Genomic DNA, 17,950 nt, shown 5'->3' with positions numbered 1-17,950 from the left:
ATGGGTGATCTAAAATCCGTAAAAATCTAAGTCTGATTTTACCTGCGCTGATACATTGTAACAAACGATCAGGACAAGAGAGAGCGCATTGTGCTGCTGATGGGTTTAGCTCACAGCGGATTGTCTGGACTGTACCAAACAATCAGTATTGGGTCAGCTTGAGCTTTCAGGGATGGTATCAGAATGTTTCCATTCAATGACTGCACGAAATCACAAAAAATATTGTAACATTGAAAAAAAAATGTTATTTTTGGAAGTGATGATGTGCTGCTGGGAGATGAGTTTTTCCTTTTTTTTGTATCTAATCTTATAGCATTGGTAATGAGGACAATTCCTATGAAGATGACTGTCCTGTCGGAATTCAGTGGTCCTTGGTTTTTTGACCTTTTGCAGATTAGTGTCTTTGCAATTTTCTACTAAAGCTGTTCAAAGGAAAGAAGCACAAGGGTCGGGTTCATGGCCGTGCAGAGGAGCGGCGAGAGCGGACATGAAGGGTAAAAGATCCAGAGGACCAGCGCTCTGATCCACGATCTGCTGCTTGTCATTACCGCCTCTTACATGGTGGGCCTGAGCTGTACGACCCTCTATGATGCCCCTCTATGGGGCTATATATTACATGTTAATCTTCCATGATTACTAAATCTATAAATTGTGCCCATCCTAACTAAGGGCGACTAACCAGTTTATATGGATCAAGCCATCGCCCTATTGGCCCTTATGATATTGGTGGAATTGGCGTAACTTTGTTTTTGGACCCAATACAAAATGTCCATCAGGGCCCCCACAACTGTAGCAGGTGTTTAATAGCATTGCTTTCTTCTTAATGAGGCTCCCAGTGTTAAAAACACCCACTATAGTTCTCCCCATTATTAGGAGCTGAACCTTTGAATGCTCCTTATCGAGCCACAGAATTCCCATATATTGCAATAAATCCATAGAAGGAGGACGATTATTGAAAGGGGAAGATTTTGGATGCAGCAGGGATGGGGGGGGGGACGCCAGGAGGTAATATTAAAAATATGTATATGATTTAGTATTTATTTTTCTTCCTTTTTTTCATGGAAAATGGAAAACAAGAGCGCTGAAAGGCAGCGGACAAAGGGTTAATGGGTATAACCTTACCCCCCTCCTTTCCTTTTTTTTCTTTGGCAGTCACCCCAAGATTGTTGTGAGGAGTCTGGCCAGTTGGTGAACGGACTAATCGGAACCATCTGGCTCAGACGGGGCCCCTATTTGCATTGTTTAGCATACTCCGAAAATGAAGAGCTCATTTCTCACATTCCTCCTCTAATACAGAATTACAGTGCGGGGCTAAACTGAACCAGGTGCACCCCCAGCACTCACTGCGGAGCTCGCCCTCCTCCTGACATCACCCTCTGCTCCCACACTGAGACCCAGAGCGAGACCTCCACAGCTACTGATTCCTGCAGGGATCTCGAGAGCCCACCATCCCTCGCCATGGTCAGGTAAAGCTCATGATTCCCCTTCTCTTCTCTGCAGGCGGTGAGGGGGGTATTACAGCTCTGCGTAGATCTGTGTTGGGGACTGTCATCTGGACCAGGCATGGAAGGGTTAAGAGATCATCCCCTAAGACAAAACTGATGAGGTTGTCATTGCTTTTTTAATTCTTATTTTTGCTTTTGCTGCTGCACATCCAATAAAATAACATGCACCCCGATCATTTGGAGGTCATTGAAAAAAAATTTACCTATGACCACCATGTATGCTGCAGATAAGCAAAAATTAGATTTTATGGACTTTTACATTTTCTTATTTTTTTTTTTTTTTACTTTTCCCATAGTTAATTTGATTTGGCTGATGGTAAACGTTTCATTGTGGAATCAATGTTACTATATGTCACCTAATGTGTGTATATTACATTATGCTGTAACTTACAGTTTTTCTATGTTTGGAGTTACTTTATTTTCATTCACATTCAAAGCTGACCGTGTCAGACAGAGCTCCCACAATGCACTGCTGTCTAATCACAGGTAGCCTGCAAAATTGTGATTGCAGCTTGGGATGTGACTGGAGTATAATACAAGTTAAATAATGTATATTCACAATGACTGTACCAGCAAAATAGTGAGTGCAGCTAAGGAGTATAATACAGGATGTAACTCAGGATCAGTAATGTAATATATGTATACAGTGACTGCACCAGCAGAATAGTGAGTGCAGCTCTGTAGTATAATACCGGATGTAACCCATGATCAGTAATGTAATGTATGTACACAGTGACTGCACCAGCAGAATAGTGAGTGCAGCTCTGGCGTATAATACAGGAGGTAACTCAGGATCAGTAATGTATGTATACAGTGACTGCACCAGCAGAATAGTGAGTGCAGCTCTGGAGTATAATACCGGATGTAACCAATGATCAGTAATGTAATGTATGTACACAGTGACTGCACCAGCAGAATAGTGAGTGCAGCTCTGGAGTATAATACAGGATGTAACTCAGGATCAGTAATATAATGTACTGTATGTACACAATGTCTGCACCAGCAGAATAGTGTGCGCTGCTCTGGGGTATAATACAGGATGTAGCTCAGGATCAGTACAGGATCAGTAATGTATGCACACAGTGAGTGCACCAGCAGAATAGTGAGTGCAGCTCTGGGGTATAATACGGGATGTAACTCAGGATCAGTAATGTAACGTATGTACACAGCGACTGTATCAGCAGAATAGTGACTGCAGCTCTGGGGTATAATACAGGATGTAAGTCGGGATCAGTAATGTAATGTATGTGCACAGTGACTGCACCAGCAGAATTGTGAGTGCAGCTCTGGAGTATAATACAGATTGTAACTCAGGATCAGTAATGTACGTACACAGCGACTGCATCAGCAGAATAGTGAGTGCAGCTCTGGAGTATAATACAAGATGTAACTCAGGATCAGTAATGTAATGTATGTACACAGCGACTGCACCAGCAGAATAGTGAGTGCAGCTCTGGGGTATAATATGGGATGTGACTCAGGATCAGTAATGTATGCACACAGTGAGTGCACCAGCAGAATAGTGAGTGCAGCTCTGGAGTATAATACAGATTGTAACTCAGGATCAGTACGGGATCAGTAATATATGTACACAGCGACTGCATCAGCAGAATAGTGACTGCAGCTCTGGGGTATAATACAGGATGTAAGTCGGGATCAGTAATGTAATGTATGTACACAGTGACTGCACCAGCAGAATTGTGAGTGCAGCTCTGGAGTATAATACAGATTGTAACTCAGGATCAGTAATGTATGTACACAGCGACTGCATCAGCAGAATAGTGAGTGGAGCTCTGGAGTATAATACAGGATGTAACTCAGGATCAGTAATGTAATGTATGTACACAGTGACTGCACCAGCAGAATAGTGAGTGCAGCTCAGGAGTATTATGCAGGAGTTAACTCAGAATCCGTGCAAAATAATGAAGTAATAGTTGGCTGTAACCTTTTAATTATTATGTTATACTTGTCCTTCTGATTTCTGAGGTCTGTCTGTGATTAATTTACGGTACTTGGTTTTAATTTGAGGAGAAAATTATTTCACAGCATTCCCTTTAAGAGAATGCACCTGGCCAATTATATTAATGCTGTTCTGAAAAGCCACCGCATGACCATAAACTGTTTAACATCTTTCGCTGGCAAACTGAAAGGAAATGCTGAGCCTTGTAGTACCACAGACAACCACGCTGTGCCGCCTCCTTTCACATCTGTAAAGCACATTGTACGTCTCCATCACTCACAGAAAGTCGCACTTTATACATTCTGCAGATGATCTCCATCATCCCACAACCCTTATGCCACTCCCACGGTGAGCCCTTCACAAACAGTACGGCAGGGATCAATGACCATCCAGTGTAATGCAATATGGAAAAAGTCCTTCATCTTATAAATAGACACTTTATTTCAGTTGTTTTCTTGCTGTCAGTGAATAATACATCCAACTGACAAAGCTGCTTGGCAAGTCAGTGTTTCTCAGCTCTTCCAGTAATAAGCCCATATCACATGGACATGAGTTTTCCATCTCTGGATATAAACCAGGATTTCCACATTCATTGACTGAAAGAAGAAGTTTTCACAGTGGAGACTATTTAAAATACAATCTCTATTGTACAATGAAGTCCTTGAACTCTCTAATAATCAAAGCCATCTAGAGATAGACTACACCTGCACCTCCCTTGGCCTGAAATAGCTGATAGGAAGAAAGGGTGCATTCACCTGTCTCTCCAGCCTCAAATGGCTGATAACAGATAACAATTGATTGAATTCATTTACACAACTATTTCACAAGAGTTTTGGCTTCTGAGTTGTATTGTCACTACAATTCATTGCCTGTTGTACTTGTATAAGAGCTAAAGGTACCTTCACACTCAGCGACGCTGCAGCGATACCGACAACGATGTCGATCGCTGCAGCGTCGCTGTTTGGTCGGTGGAGAGCTGTCACACAGACAGCTCTCCAGCGACCAACGATGCCGGTAACCAGGGTAAACATCGGGTTACTAAGCGCAGGGCCGCGCTTAGTAACCCGATGTTTACCCTGGTTACCAGCGTAAAAGTAAAAAAAACAAACACTACATACTTACCTTCCGCTGTCTGTCCCCGGCGCTGTGCTTTCCTGCACTGACTGTGAGCACAGCGGCCGGAAAGCAGAGCGGTGACGTCACCGCACCGCTGTGCTTTCCGTCTGGCCGGCACTCACAGCCAGTGCAGAGAAGCAGAGCGCCGGGGACAGACAGCGGAAGGTAAGTATGAAGTGTTTGGTTTTTTTTTTACTTTTACGCTGGTAACCAGGGTAAACATTGGGTTACTAAGCGCGGCCCTGCGCTTAGTAACCCGATATTTACCCTGGTTACCAGTGAAGACATCGCTGAATCGGCGTCACACACGCCAATTCAGCGATGTCTGCAGGGAGTCCAGCGACGAAATAAAGTGCTGGACTTTCTGCAGCGACCGACGACATCACAACAGGATCCTGATCGCTGCTGCCTGTCAAACTGAACAATATCGCTAGCCAGGACGCTGCAACGTCACGGATCGCTAGCGATATCGTTCAGTGTGAAGGTACCTTACGGGGATCACGGGCAGTATTAGGGTATGTTTCCACGGTCCGTAAATGGTGTGGATTAGACACTGCGTACATCCACAGCTTTAAAACTGCAGCGGCCAGATATGACAGCATAGTGGATGGGATTTCAAGAAATCCCATCTCCACTATGCATTCACAGACACCTACGGCTTCCCTACGGAGACGGACATGCGGCGCATCTTTCCAGACCGCAGCATGTCAATTTATCTTGCGGAGAGTGAGCGTCCAATGTATAGGACGCGGTGATTCCGCACGGTTCAATGAACACATGCAGAATCACCTGTGTTCAAAAGTCGCCAGTGCTTTGGACGGAGCAGACGTGCTGCTTCCAAAGCGCTGCCAGTTCCTGACCTTGGGAACATATCCTTATAGTAGTTAAATTCTTGTAAATAGGAAGCAGTATTATAGTAGTTATAGTGGTACTTAGTTACTTAGTTCTTATTTGTTTCATCAGAAGAATAACTTAGAATCTCTCATCTACTGTATTAATGATCCAATGACTATTATGTTCCTCCATATTATGGGTGACTTATTTGGTGTCTATTACCTTTGGAGCCTGCTAAGACACATAGAATATTATAATGCCTAGATTTACTATTTTCTCATCCTAATTGTATTGTAAAGTTGTCATTCATTTTGCGATTCTTAATAAATAAAACATTGAATCCAAATAGTAGTTATATTCTTGCATATAGGAGCAGTATTATAGTAGTTATATTCTTGTGTATAGGGGCAGTATTATAGTAGTTTTATTCTGGTACATAGGGGCAGTATTGTAGTAGTTATATTCTTGAACATAGGGGCAGTATTATAGTAGTTATATTCTTGTACATAGGGGCAGTATTATAGTAGTTATATTCTTGTACTTGGGGAGCAGTATTATAGTAGTTATATTCTTGTACATAGGGGCAGTATTATAGTAGTTATATTCTTGTACTTGGGGAGCAGTATTATAGTAGTTATATTCTTGTACATAGGAGCAGTATTATAGTAGTTATATTCTTGTACATAGGGGCAGTATTATAGTAGTTATATTCTTGTACATAGGGGCAGTATTATAGTAGTTATATTCTTGTACATAGGGGCAGTATTATAGTAGTTATATTCTTGTACATAGGGGCAGTATTATAGTAGTTATATTTTTGTACATTAGAGCAGAATTATAGTAGTTATATTCTTGTGTATAGGGGCAGTATTATAGTAGCTTTATTGTACATAGGGGCAGTATTATAGTAGTTATATTCTTGCACATAGGGGGCAGTATTATAGTAGTTATATTCTTGTATAAGGGAGCAGTATTATAGTAGTTATATTCTTGTATATATAGGAGCAGTAGTATAGTAGTTATATTCTTGTACGTAGGGAGCAGTATTATAGTAGTTATATTCTTGTACGTAGTGACAGTATTATAGTAATTATATTCTTGTATAGCGGAGCAGTACAATAGTCATTTTTTGTATAGGAGCAGTATTGTAGTAGCTATATTCTTGTACATAAGAGCAGTATTATAGTAGTAATATTCTTATATAAGGGAGCAGTATTATAGTAGTTATATTCTTGTACGTAGAGGCAGTATTATAGTAGTTATATTCTTGTATAGCGGAGCAGTACAATAGTAATTTTTTGTATAGGAGCAGTATTGTAGTAGTTATATTCTTGTACATAGGGGCAGTATTATAGTAGTTATATTCTTGTACATAGGAGCAGTATTATAGTAGTTATATTCTTGTACATAGGGGGAGTATTATAGTAGTTATATTCTTGTACATAGGGGGAGTATTATAGTAGTTCTTATATTGTACATAGGAGGCAGTATTATAGTAGTTATATTCTTGTATAACGGAGCAGTACAATAGTCATTTTTTTGTATATATTGGAGCAGTATTATAGTAGTTATATTCTTGTATGTAGGGAGCAGTATTATAGTAGTTATATTCTTGTATATAGGAGCAGTATTATAGTACGGTAGTTATATTGTTGTACATATGGGGCAGTATTATAGTAGTTCTATTCTTGTACATAAGGGCAGTATTATAGTAGCTATATTGTACATGGGACCATATTACACTAGTTATATTCTTGTATATAGGGGACATTATTGGTTATATAGTGGTTATATTCTTGCAGCATTACTAACCCTGTACTGATCCTGAGTTACATCCTGTATTATACTCCAGAGCTGCGCTCACTATTCTGCTGGTGGAGTCACTGTTTACATACATTACTTTTGTGATCCCGAGTTACATCCTATATTATATTGTACTTATAGTAAATGGAAACAGCATTTGTTTGTTCATACTTTACTCATACTATGTGCACACATTGCGGATTTGTTGCGGATCCACAGCTTTTCTTCTGCGTGGAATTGCGTGTGTACTACGGAGGACACATTATGAACTTCAACCCAATATTGCGGCCAGCATGCAGCCAGCGGGTAAGGAAAGGGTGAATCAAACACCCGAAAACCCTGCCCACATGACCACAAACCTTTCCCGCCAAATTCAGGTGACAGGTTCCCTTTAAACAGTGTTCACAAGCAGAAATGGTTAAAGTGGGCCCAGACATACATGAACACTAATTTCCAAATAGTCTTGTTTACTGATGAGTGTCAAGCAACCCTGGATGGTCCAGATGGATGGAGTAGTGGATGGTTGGTGGATGGCCACCATGTCCCAACAAGGCTGCGACGCCAGCAAGGAGATGGAGGTGTCACATTTTGGGCCAGAATCATGGGGAAACAGCTGGTAGGACGCTTTAAGGTTCCTGAAGGTGTGAAAATGACCTCTGCAAAGTATTTAGAGTTTCTGACTGACAACTTTCTTCCATGGTCTAAAAAGCAGAAACGTGCCTTCAGGTGCAAAATCATCTTCATGCTGACAATGCCCCATCTCATGCTGCAAAGAAACCTCTGAGTCTTTGGCTGCTATGGGCATAAAATGAGATAAACTCATGGTGTGGCCACCATCTTCACCTGACCTCAACCGTACAGAGAACCTTTGGAGTATCATCAAGCAAAAGATCTATGAGGGTGGGAGGCAGTTCACATCAAAACAGCAGCTCTGGGAGGGAAGAACTACAAGCAGAAACGCTCCAAAAACTCACAAGTTCAATGGATGCAAGAATTGTAAAGGTGATATCAAAGAAGGGGTCCTATGTTAACATGTAACTTGGCCTGTTAGGAGTTTTTGGAGTTAAACAGTTGTTTTGTTCAGTGAATGTGACCTCCTAATGCTGCAAATTCCACAAATGAGCATTTTCAGTTCTTTAAAACATATCAAATGTATAGAAATTCTACTGTGCCTAATAATTTGGAACAGTGCATTTTGAGTTTTTATTTTTTTTGGAGATTATACTGTTATCATTGGGAGGTTTCTTCAATAAAATTCGATGTATAATCTAACGGGTGATGACTTTTATTAGACTGACTGTCATTTGCACTGACCATTTAGGAAAATCCGAGAAAAATATAATTTGCATAATAGTTTGGAACACAGTGTATACGGTATATATACACAGTACAGACCAAAGGTTTGGACACACCTTCTCATTTAAAGATTTTTCTGTATTTTCATGATTATGAAAATTGTACATTCACACTGAAGGCATCAAAACTATGAATTAACACATGTGGAATTATATACTTAATTTCAGTTGTTTCACACTTTTTTGTTATGTCTTATATTCTAGGTTCTTCAAAGTAGCCACCTTTTGCTTTGATGACTGCTTTGCACACTCTTGGCATTCTCTTGATGAGCTTCAAGAGGTAGTCACCGGAAATGGTCTTCCAACAATCTTGAAGGAGTTCCCAGAGATACTTAGCACTTGTTGGCCCTTTTGACTTCACTCTGCGGTCGAGCTCACCCCAAACCATCTCAATTGGGTTCAGGTCTGGTGACTGTGGAAGCCAGGACATCTGGCGTAGCACCCCATCACTCTCCTTCTTGGTCAAGTAGCCCTTACACAGCCTGGGGGCGTGTTTGGAGTCATTGTCCTGTTGAAAAATAAATGATGGTCCAACTAAACGCAAACTGGATGGAATAGCATGCCGCTGCAAGATGCTGTGGTAACCATGCTGGTTTAGTATGCCTTCAATTTTGAATAAATCCCCAACAGTTTCACCAGCAAAGCACCCCCACACCATCACACCTCCTCCTCCATGCTTCACGGTGGGAACCAGGCATGTAGATTCCATCCGTTCACCTTTTCTGCGTCACACAAAGACACGGTGGTTGGAACCAAAGATCTCAGATTTGGACTCATCAGACCTAAGCACAGATTTCCACTGTTCTATTGTTCATTCCTTGTGTTCTTTAGCACAAACAAGTCTCTTCTGCTTGTTGCCTGTCCTTAGCAGTGGTTTCCTAGCAGCTATTTTACCATGAAGGCCTGCTGCACAAAGTCTCCTCTTAACACTTGTAGAGATGTGTCTGCTGCTAGAACTCTGTGTGGCATTGACCTGGTCTCTAATCTGAGCTGCTGTTAACCTGCGATTTCTGAGGCTGGTGACTCGGATAAACTTATCCTCAGAAGTAGAGGTGACTCTTGGTCTTCCTCTCCTGGAGCCATCCTCATGTTAGCCAGTTTCTTTGTAGAGCTTGATGGTTTTTGCAACTGCACTTGGGGACACTTTCAAAGTTTTCCCAATTTTTCGCACTGACTGACCTTCATTTCTTAAAGTAATGATGGCCACTCGTTTTTCTTCACTTAGCTGCTTTTCTCTTGCCATAATACAAATTCTAACAATCTATTCAGTAGGACTATCAGCTGTGTATCCACCAGACTTCTGCTCAACACAACTGATGGTCCCAACCCCATTTATAAGGCAAGAAATCCCACTTATTAAATCTGACAGGGCACACCTGTGAAGTGAAAAACATTTCCGGTGACTACCTCTTGAAGCTCATCAAGAGAATGCCAAGAGTGTGCAAAGCAGTCATCAAAGCAAAAGGTGGCTACTTTGAAGAACCTAGAATATAAGACATATTTTCAGTTGTTTCACACTTTTTTAAGTATATAATTCCATATGTGTTAATTCATAGTTTTGATGCCTTCAGTGTGAATTTACAATTTTCATAGTCATGAAAATACAGAAAAATCTTTAAATGAGGTGTGTCCAAACTTTCGGTCTGTACTGTGTGTGTGTATATGTGTATGTATGTGTATATATATATATATATATATATATATATATATATATATATCTCTATCTAAGAACTAGGGCCATCACACCATATATGTGGTGAAAACTGGGGCCATATATAGGGGCAGTGGGGACAATGATACTATATACAGGGGGCAGTGGGGGCATCATATTGTATATAGGGTCTATGTAGCCATTTTACTATATGGGGAGCTATGATGTCCTCAATGTATAATAAAGGGCTTTGGGGACCACCATATTGTGTATTGGGGGCTATAACACCATCATTTTATATAGGCAGAGCTGTGTGGGCACACAGGACATTATTTGTTATAAATGGGGACATTAATCGTTTTGATAGGGGCACTCAGGTTCCAGTATTTTTTTTTTTTTGGGTGGGGACATTAACTTGAAATGAACACTCAAGGGTATTTGTTGCTGGAAGGGGGCACATGGGATATTATATCCTTCAAAGGAGCATACAGGCCCTTATAATAATTATAATAATATTATAATATATAAGGTATTATAGACTTCTCCCGAATATCCCCCATCCTCTGGAACTCTCTGCCCCAACACGTCTGACTATCAACCACAGTCGGATCCTTCAGACGGAACCTGAAAACTCATCTCTTCAGGAAAGCCTACAGCCTGCACTGACACCGCTGCCGCCTCATCACCAACGAAGCTACCGCCTCACCAACACCGGAGCTACCGCCTCACCAACACCGGAGCTACCGCCTCACCAACACCGGAGCTCCTGCAACCCTCAACCTACTGTCTCCTTCCCCATAATCCTGTAGAATGTAAGCCCGCAAGGGCAGGGTCCTCGCCCCTCTGTATCAGTCCGTCATTGTTAGTTTGTTTACTGTATGTGATATTTGTAACTTGTATGTAACCCCTTCTCATGTACAGCACCATGGAATCAATGGTGCTATATAAATAAATAATAATAATAATAACCCCTTTACCCCCAAGGGTGGTTTGCACGTTTGACCGGGCCAATTTTTACAATTCTGACCACTGTCCCTTTATGAGGTAATAACTCTGAAGTGCTGCCATGGATACTGGTGATTCTGACACTGTTTTCTCGTGACATATTGTACTTCATGATAGTGGTAAAATTTCTTCGATATAACTTGCGTTTATTTGTGATAAAAAAAACATACATTTGGCGAAAATTTTGAAAATGTTGCAATTTTCCAACTTTGAATTTTTATGCCCTTAAATCATAGAGATATGTCATGTAAAATAATTAATAAGTAACATTTCCCACATGTCTACTTTACATCAGCACAATTTTGGAACTAAAACCTTTTTTTGTTAGGGAGTTATAAGGGTTAAAAGTTAACCAGCAATTTCTCATTTTTACAACACCAATATTTTTAGGGACCACATCACATTTTGAAGTCATTTTGAGGGGTCTATATGATAGAAAATAACCAAGTGTGACACCATTCTAAAAACTGCACCTCTCAAGATGCTCAAAACCACATTCAAGAAGTTTATTAACCCTTCAGGTGTTTTACAGGAATTTTTGGAATGTTTTAAAAAAAATTAACATTTAACTTTTTTCACAAAAAATTTTCTTCAGCTCCAATTTGTTTTATTTTCCCAAGGGTAAGAGAAGAAATTGGACCCCAAAAGTTGTTTTGCCATTTGCTCTGAGTACGCCGATACCCCACATGTGGCGGTAAGCCACTGTTTGGGCGCATGGCAGAGCTCGGAAGGGAAGGAGCGCCGTTTGACTTTTCATTGCAAAATTGACTGGAATTGAGATGGGACGCCATGTTGTGTTTCGAGAGCCCCTGATGTGCCTAAACATTAAAACCCCCTCACAAGTGACACCATTTTGGAAAGTAGACCCCCTAAGGAACTTATGTAGCTGTGTTTTGACAGCTTTGAACCCCCAAGTGTTTCACTACAGTTTATAATGCAGAGCCGTGAAAATAAAAAAAATAAAAGAATTTTCACAAAAATTATTTTTTAGCCCCCAGTTTTGTATTTTCCCAAGGGTAACAGGACAAATTCGACCCCAAAAGTTATCCAATTTGTCCTGAGTACGCTGATACCCCATATGTGGGGGGGAACCACCCTTTGTGCGCATGGCAGAGCTCGGAAGGGAAGGAGTGCCATTTGGAATGCAGACTTAGATGGATTGGTCTGCAGGCGTCACGTTGCATTTGCAAAGCCCCTGATGCACCTAAACAGTAGAAACCCCCCAGAAGTGACACCATTTTGGAAAGTAGACCCCCTAAGGAACTTATCTAGCTGTGCTTTGACATCTTTGAACCCCTAAGTGTTTCACTACAGTTTATAACCGAGTCGTGAAAATAAAAATTATTGTTTTTCCCACAAAAATGTTTTTTTAGACCCCCAAATTTTTATTTTCCCAAGGGTAACAAGAGAAATTGGACCCCAATAATTGTTGTCCAATTTGTCCTGAGTACGCTGATACCCCATATGTTGGGGTAAACCCCTGTTTGGGCGCACAGGAGAGCTCGGAAGGGAAGGACTACTGTTTTACTTATTCAATGCAGAATTGGCTGGAATTGAGATCAGATGCCATGTCGCGTTTGGAGAGCCCTGATGTGCCTAAACAGTGGAAACCCACAATTCTAACTAAAACCCTAACCCCAACACACCCCTAATCCCAACAATAACCCTAACCACACCCCTAACCCTGACACACCCCTAACCTTAATCCCAACTGTAAATGTAACCCTAACTTTAGCCCCAACCCTAAATTTAGCCCCAACCCTAACCCTAACTTTAGCTCCAACCCTAACTTTAGCCCCAACCCTAACTTTAGCCTCAACTCTAACCCTAGCTCCAACCCTAATTCCAACCCTAACCCTAATGGGAAAAATGGAAATAAATACATTTTTTATTTTTTTTTTATGTTTCCCTAACTAAGGGGGTGATGAAGGGGGGTTTGATTTACTTTTCTAGCGGATTTTTATGATTGGCAGCCGTCACACACTAAAAGATGCTTTTTATTGCAAAAAATATTTTTTGCGTTACCACATTTTGAGACCTATAATTTTTCCATATTTTGGTCCACAGAGTCATGTGAGGTCTTGTTTTTTACAGGACGAGTTGACGTTTTTATTGGTAACATTTTCGGGCATGTGACATTTTTTGATCGCTTTTTATTCCGATTTTTGTGAGGCAGAATGACCAAAAACCTGCTATTCATTAATTTCTTTTTTCTTTTTTTTGGGGGGGGGGGGGGGAGGGCGTTTATACCGTTCCGCGTTTGGTAAAATGGATAAAGCAGTTTTATTCTTTGGGTCAGTACGATTACAGCGATACCTCATTTATGTCATTTTTTTTATGTTTTGGCGCTTTTATACGATAAAAACTATTTTATAGAAAAAATAATTATTTTTGCATCGCATTATTTTGAGGACTGTAACTTTTCATTTTTTGCTGATGATGCTGTATGGCGGCTCGTTTTTTGCGGGACAAGATGACGTTTTCAGCGGTACCATGGTTATTTATATCCGTCTTTTTGATCGCGTGTTATTCCACTTTTTGTTCGGCGGTATGATAATAAAGCTTTGCTTTTTTGCCTTTTTTTTTTTTTACGGTGTTCACTGACTGGGTTAACTAGTGGGACAGTTTTATAGGTCGGGTCGTTACGGACGCGGCGATACTAAATATGTGTACTTTTATTGTTTTTTTATTTAGATAAAGAAATGTATTTATGGGAACAATATATTTTTTTTTTTCTTTATTTAGGAATTTATTTTTTTTTACACATCTAAAAATTTTTTTTTTTTACTTTGTCCCAGGGGGGACATCATTGTATAGTGACAGATTGCTGATCTGACACTTTGCTGCTTAGTTACCAGAGCCTGCTCTGGACCCGGAAGTACTCCAGCCAGGACCCCGAAGTAGCCCCGCGGCCATTTTGGATCCGTGGCCTGCAGGGAGGAGACGCTCGGTACAAGGTGAGCACATCGCCCTGTACCGATCGTCTCAGAGAAGACTGCAGGGAGCCCCCTCCCTGCGCGATGCTTCCCTATACCGCCGGCACACTGCGATCATGTTTGATCGCGGTGTTCCGGGGGTTAATGTGCCGGGAGCGGGCCGTGACCGCTCCTGGCACATAGTGCCGGATGTCAGCTGCGATAGTCAGCTGACACTCGGCCGCGCTCCCCCCCCCCCCCAGGGAGCGCGGCCAATCGCGCTGGACATACTATTCCGTCCTTGGGAATTAGGGCCCACCCCACATGGACAGAATAGTACGTCCAATGTCAGAAAGGGGTTAATACTTTCTATGGGCCACTTTTATTTTTGGGGGGAGGGGGTAATCATCGTAATGACAGTTTTTTAACCCTGCTGTGGAACCATGAAAAAAAAAATCACTGCTTTGGTACCATGGGGTCTATATGACCCCAGGCTCAAAATAATCATATTTCATTAAAATGAACATGCTGGCTGTTCAGAATAATCAAGTTTTATTCTGTCATCATTTCAGAACACAGTTATGAAATCAAACGTAACTTTGAAGTGATTTGTTATCAAACAAACTGAAATTCTGACATTTATACCAAAATGCTTTACTTAATAACTAAAAGTATTCAAATTCAATTAAAAAAATGCACAATAACTGCAACTGTGTGGATTTTAGTAAAAACATAATGACAACGAACGTTCCGGCAATAAATTTAGCCCTTGCATTCACTGCATGTCATAGTGCCATGTTCTTCACAAATGAACTTCTTGCAGTCATTGCAAACAAATCTCATCTTTTTGTCCTTTGATCGAGGACAAACACCGTTTGCACTGTCCTGTAACACTGCTGGTGTCACTTGGAAGTGACTAGCCATTGTTTATTTACAATTATATTACAAAACCTGTGAATAAACAGAAAATATTAAAAACATTTCAGACAATAAAGGTTCCAATGGGTCAGGAGAGTCCCAAACACAGAAAATTGAAAACATATTCAAAATATCATCAACATAAGCAAAAATATGTTTCTTGAAAATACATACCGTATATACTCGAGTATAAGCCGAGATTTTCAGCCCAAATTTTTGGGCTGAAAGTGCCCCTCTCGGCTTATACTCAAGTCAAGGTGGGTGGCAGGGTCGGCGGGTGAGGGGGTAAGGGCGCTGAGGCATACTTACCTAGTCCCAGCGATCCTGGCGCTGTCCCTGCCGTCCCACGGTCTTCGGTGCTGCAGTTCTTCCCCTCTTCAGCGGTCATGTGGGACCGCTCATTAGAAAAATGAATAGGCGGCTCCACCTCCCATAGGGGTGGAGCCGCGTATTTATTTCTCTAATCAGCGGTAACGGTGACCGCTGATAAAGAGGCTGCGGCACCGAAGACCAGCTGTGACAGGCAGAGTGAGCGTCAGGATCGCTGGGACTAGGTAAGTATGTAATATTCACCTGTCCGCGTTCCAGCTGCCGGGCGCCGCTCCATCTTCCCGGCGCCTCCATCTTCCCGGCGTCTATCTGCACTGACTGTGCAGGTCAGAGGGTGCGATGACGCGTATAGTGTGCGCGGTGCCCTCTGCCTGATCAGTCAGTGCAGAGACGCCGGGACCGGACGCTGGGAGCTGCAAGCAAGAGAGGTGAGTATGTGTTTTTTTTTTTTTTTTATTGCAGCAGCAGCGGCGGCACAGATTTATGTGGAGCATCTATGGGACAAAATGAACGGTGCAGAGCACTGTATGGGGCAGAGCTATGGGACAAAAATGAACGGTGCAGAGCACAGTATGGGGCACAGCTATGGGACAAAATGAACAGTGCCGAGCACACTATGGGGCACAGCTATGGGACAAAATGAACGGTGCAGAGCACTATATGGGGCAGAGCTATGGGACAAAATGAACGGTGCCGAGCACAGTATGGGGCACAGCTATGGGACAAAATGAACGGTGCAGAGCATTGTATATGGGGCACAGATATGGGGCAATACTGAACGGTGCCGAGCACAGTATGGGGCACAGCTATGGGACAAAATGAACGGTGCAGAGCACTATATGGGGCACAGCATTGTATATGGGGCAATACTGAACGGTGCCGAGCACAGTATGGGGCACAGCTATGGGACAGTATGAACGGTGCAGAGCACTATATGGGGCACAGCTATGGGACAAAATGAACGGTGCAGAGCACTATATGGGGCACAGCTATGGGACAAAAATGAACGGTGCAGAGCACTATATGGGGCACAGCTATGGGACAAAAATGAACGGTGCAGAGCACAGTATGGGGCACAGCTATGGGACAAAATGAACGGTGCCAAGCACAGTATGGGGCACAGCTATGGGACAAAATGAACGGTGCCGAGCACAGTATGGGGCACAGCTATGGGACAAAATGAACGGTGCAGAGCATATATGGGGCACAGATATGGGACAATAATGAACGGTGCCGAGCACAGTATGGGGCACAGCTATGGGACAAAATGAACGGTGCAGAGCATTGTATATGGGGCACAGATATGGGGCAATACTGAACGGTGCCGAGCACAGTATGGGGCACAGCTATGGGACAAAATGAACGGTGCAGAGCACTATATGGGGCACAGCATTGTATATGGGGCACAGATATGGGGCAATACTGAACGGTGCCGAGCACAGTATGGGGCACAGCTATGGGACAGTATGAACGGTGCAGAGCACTATATGGGGCACAGCTATGGGACAAAATGAACGGTGCAGAGCACTATATGGGGCACAGCTATGGGGAAATATGAACGGTGCAGAGCACTATATGGCACAGCTATGGGGAAATAATGATCTATTATTATTTTTGAAATTCACCGGTAAATGCTGCATTTCCACCCTAGGCAAAATTAGCGGGGTCGGCTTATACTCGAGTATATACGGTAGAAGGTCAATGTCTGAGATTGACCAGTTTTAGAAATATTTCAAGTTATTCAGCGCTGGGGTCTACATGAGCCCATGGTTCCACAGCAGGGTAAAATATTGGGGTCAGTATTCTATGTCGCATGCAGAGTGGGGAGTTTTTGTAGGTTGGGTATAGATGGAGACATCACTAGAAATGTGAGAAGTCAAATGTGTTTTTGATGTAATCTGTGCAGACGAGTTGTGGCTGGAGAAGTGGTAATGGAGGTATGGGCGAGATGGAAGTGACGGGAAAAAGTGATCGTGTATGCTCTGCGGGACTGGTATCTACCAATATACGGTTACAGTAAGGTAATATTTTAGTAGTATTTTATTTTTATTTTTTTTCTTTAGTAACAGCTAAATTTGTTTGTCACTATGTAGTAGATGTATGGTGGTGTCATTGGTCTCTGGTCATATTATATTATGTATTCTCTGTGTAGTGTTGAAGGTGGTGGACATTGAGTAGTTTTATTGTTTTGGTCTTTTATAGTAGTAATTTTGATAATATTAGTCTTTGCATTATATGTTTTTGGTTAGCAACAGTGGTTTACTGTAATTATATATGTACTAGATGGTGGCCCGATTCTAACGCATCGGGTATTCTAGAATATGTATGTCCACGTAGTATATCGCACAGCCCATGTAGTATATTGCCCAACCACGTAGTATATTGCCCAGCCACGTAGTATATTGCCCAGCCACGTATGTAACAGGTTAAAATAGACTTAAAATAAAAAATAAACATACTCGCCTTCTGAAGGGCTCTTGTAGTCCTGGCGCCTGTGTGCGGTGCACATGGCAGCTTCCGGTCCCAGGGTTGGTATGAGCGCAGGACCTGTGATGACG

At 42.0% G+C, this 17,950-nt stretch overlaps 1 protein-coding gene across 2 annotated transcripts in view; it reads left to right on the top strand.

Moving 5' to 3' along the window:
- The first annotated feature begins 1,168 nt into the window (after window positions 1-1,168).
- Window positions 1,169-17,950, top strand: part of FBLN5 (fibulin 5) — a 55,749-nt gene continuing 38,967 nt past the window's right edge. Inside the window, exon 1 of one of the 2 annotated variants that reach the window (XM_069736890.1) lies at window positions 1,169-1,466. In XM_069736890.1, the coding sequence (XP_069592991.1) occupies window positions 1,459-1,466 (8 nt within the window). In that variant the 5' untranslated portion in view covers window positions 1,169-1,458. The remainder of the gene's footprint in view (window positions 1,467-17,950) is intronic. The other variant, XM_069736883.1, reaches the window with a different exon arrangement.

Source organism: Ranitomeya imitator, chromosome 1 (assembly GCF_032444005.1).
Source record: "Ranitomeya imitator isolate aRanImi1 chromosome 1, aRanImi1.pri, whole genome shotgun sequence".
In the NCBI taxonomy this organism is placed as follows: Eukaryota; Metazoa; Chordata; class Amphibia; order Anura; family Dendrobatidae; genus Ranitomeya; species Ranitomeya imitator.
Note: the sequence above shows the minus strand (reverse complement) of the source record. Positions and strands in the feature narration are given on the sequence as shown.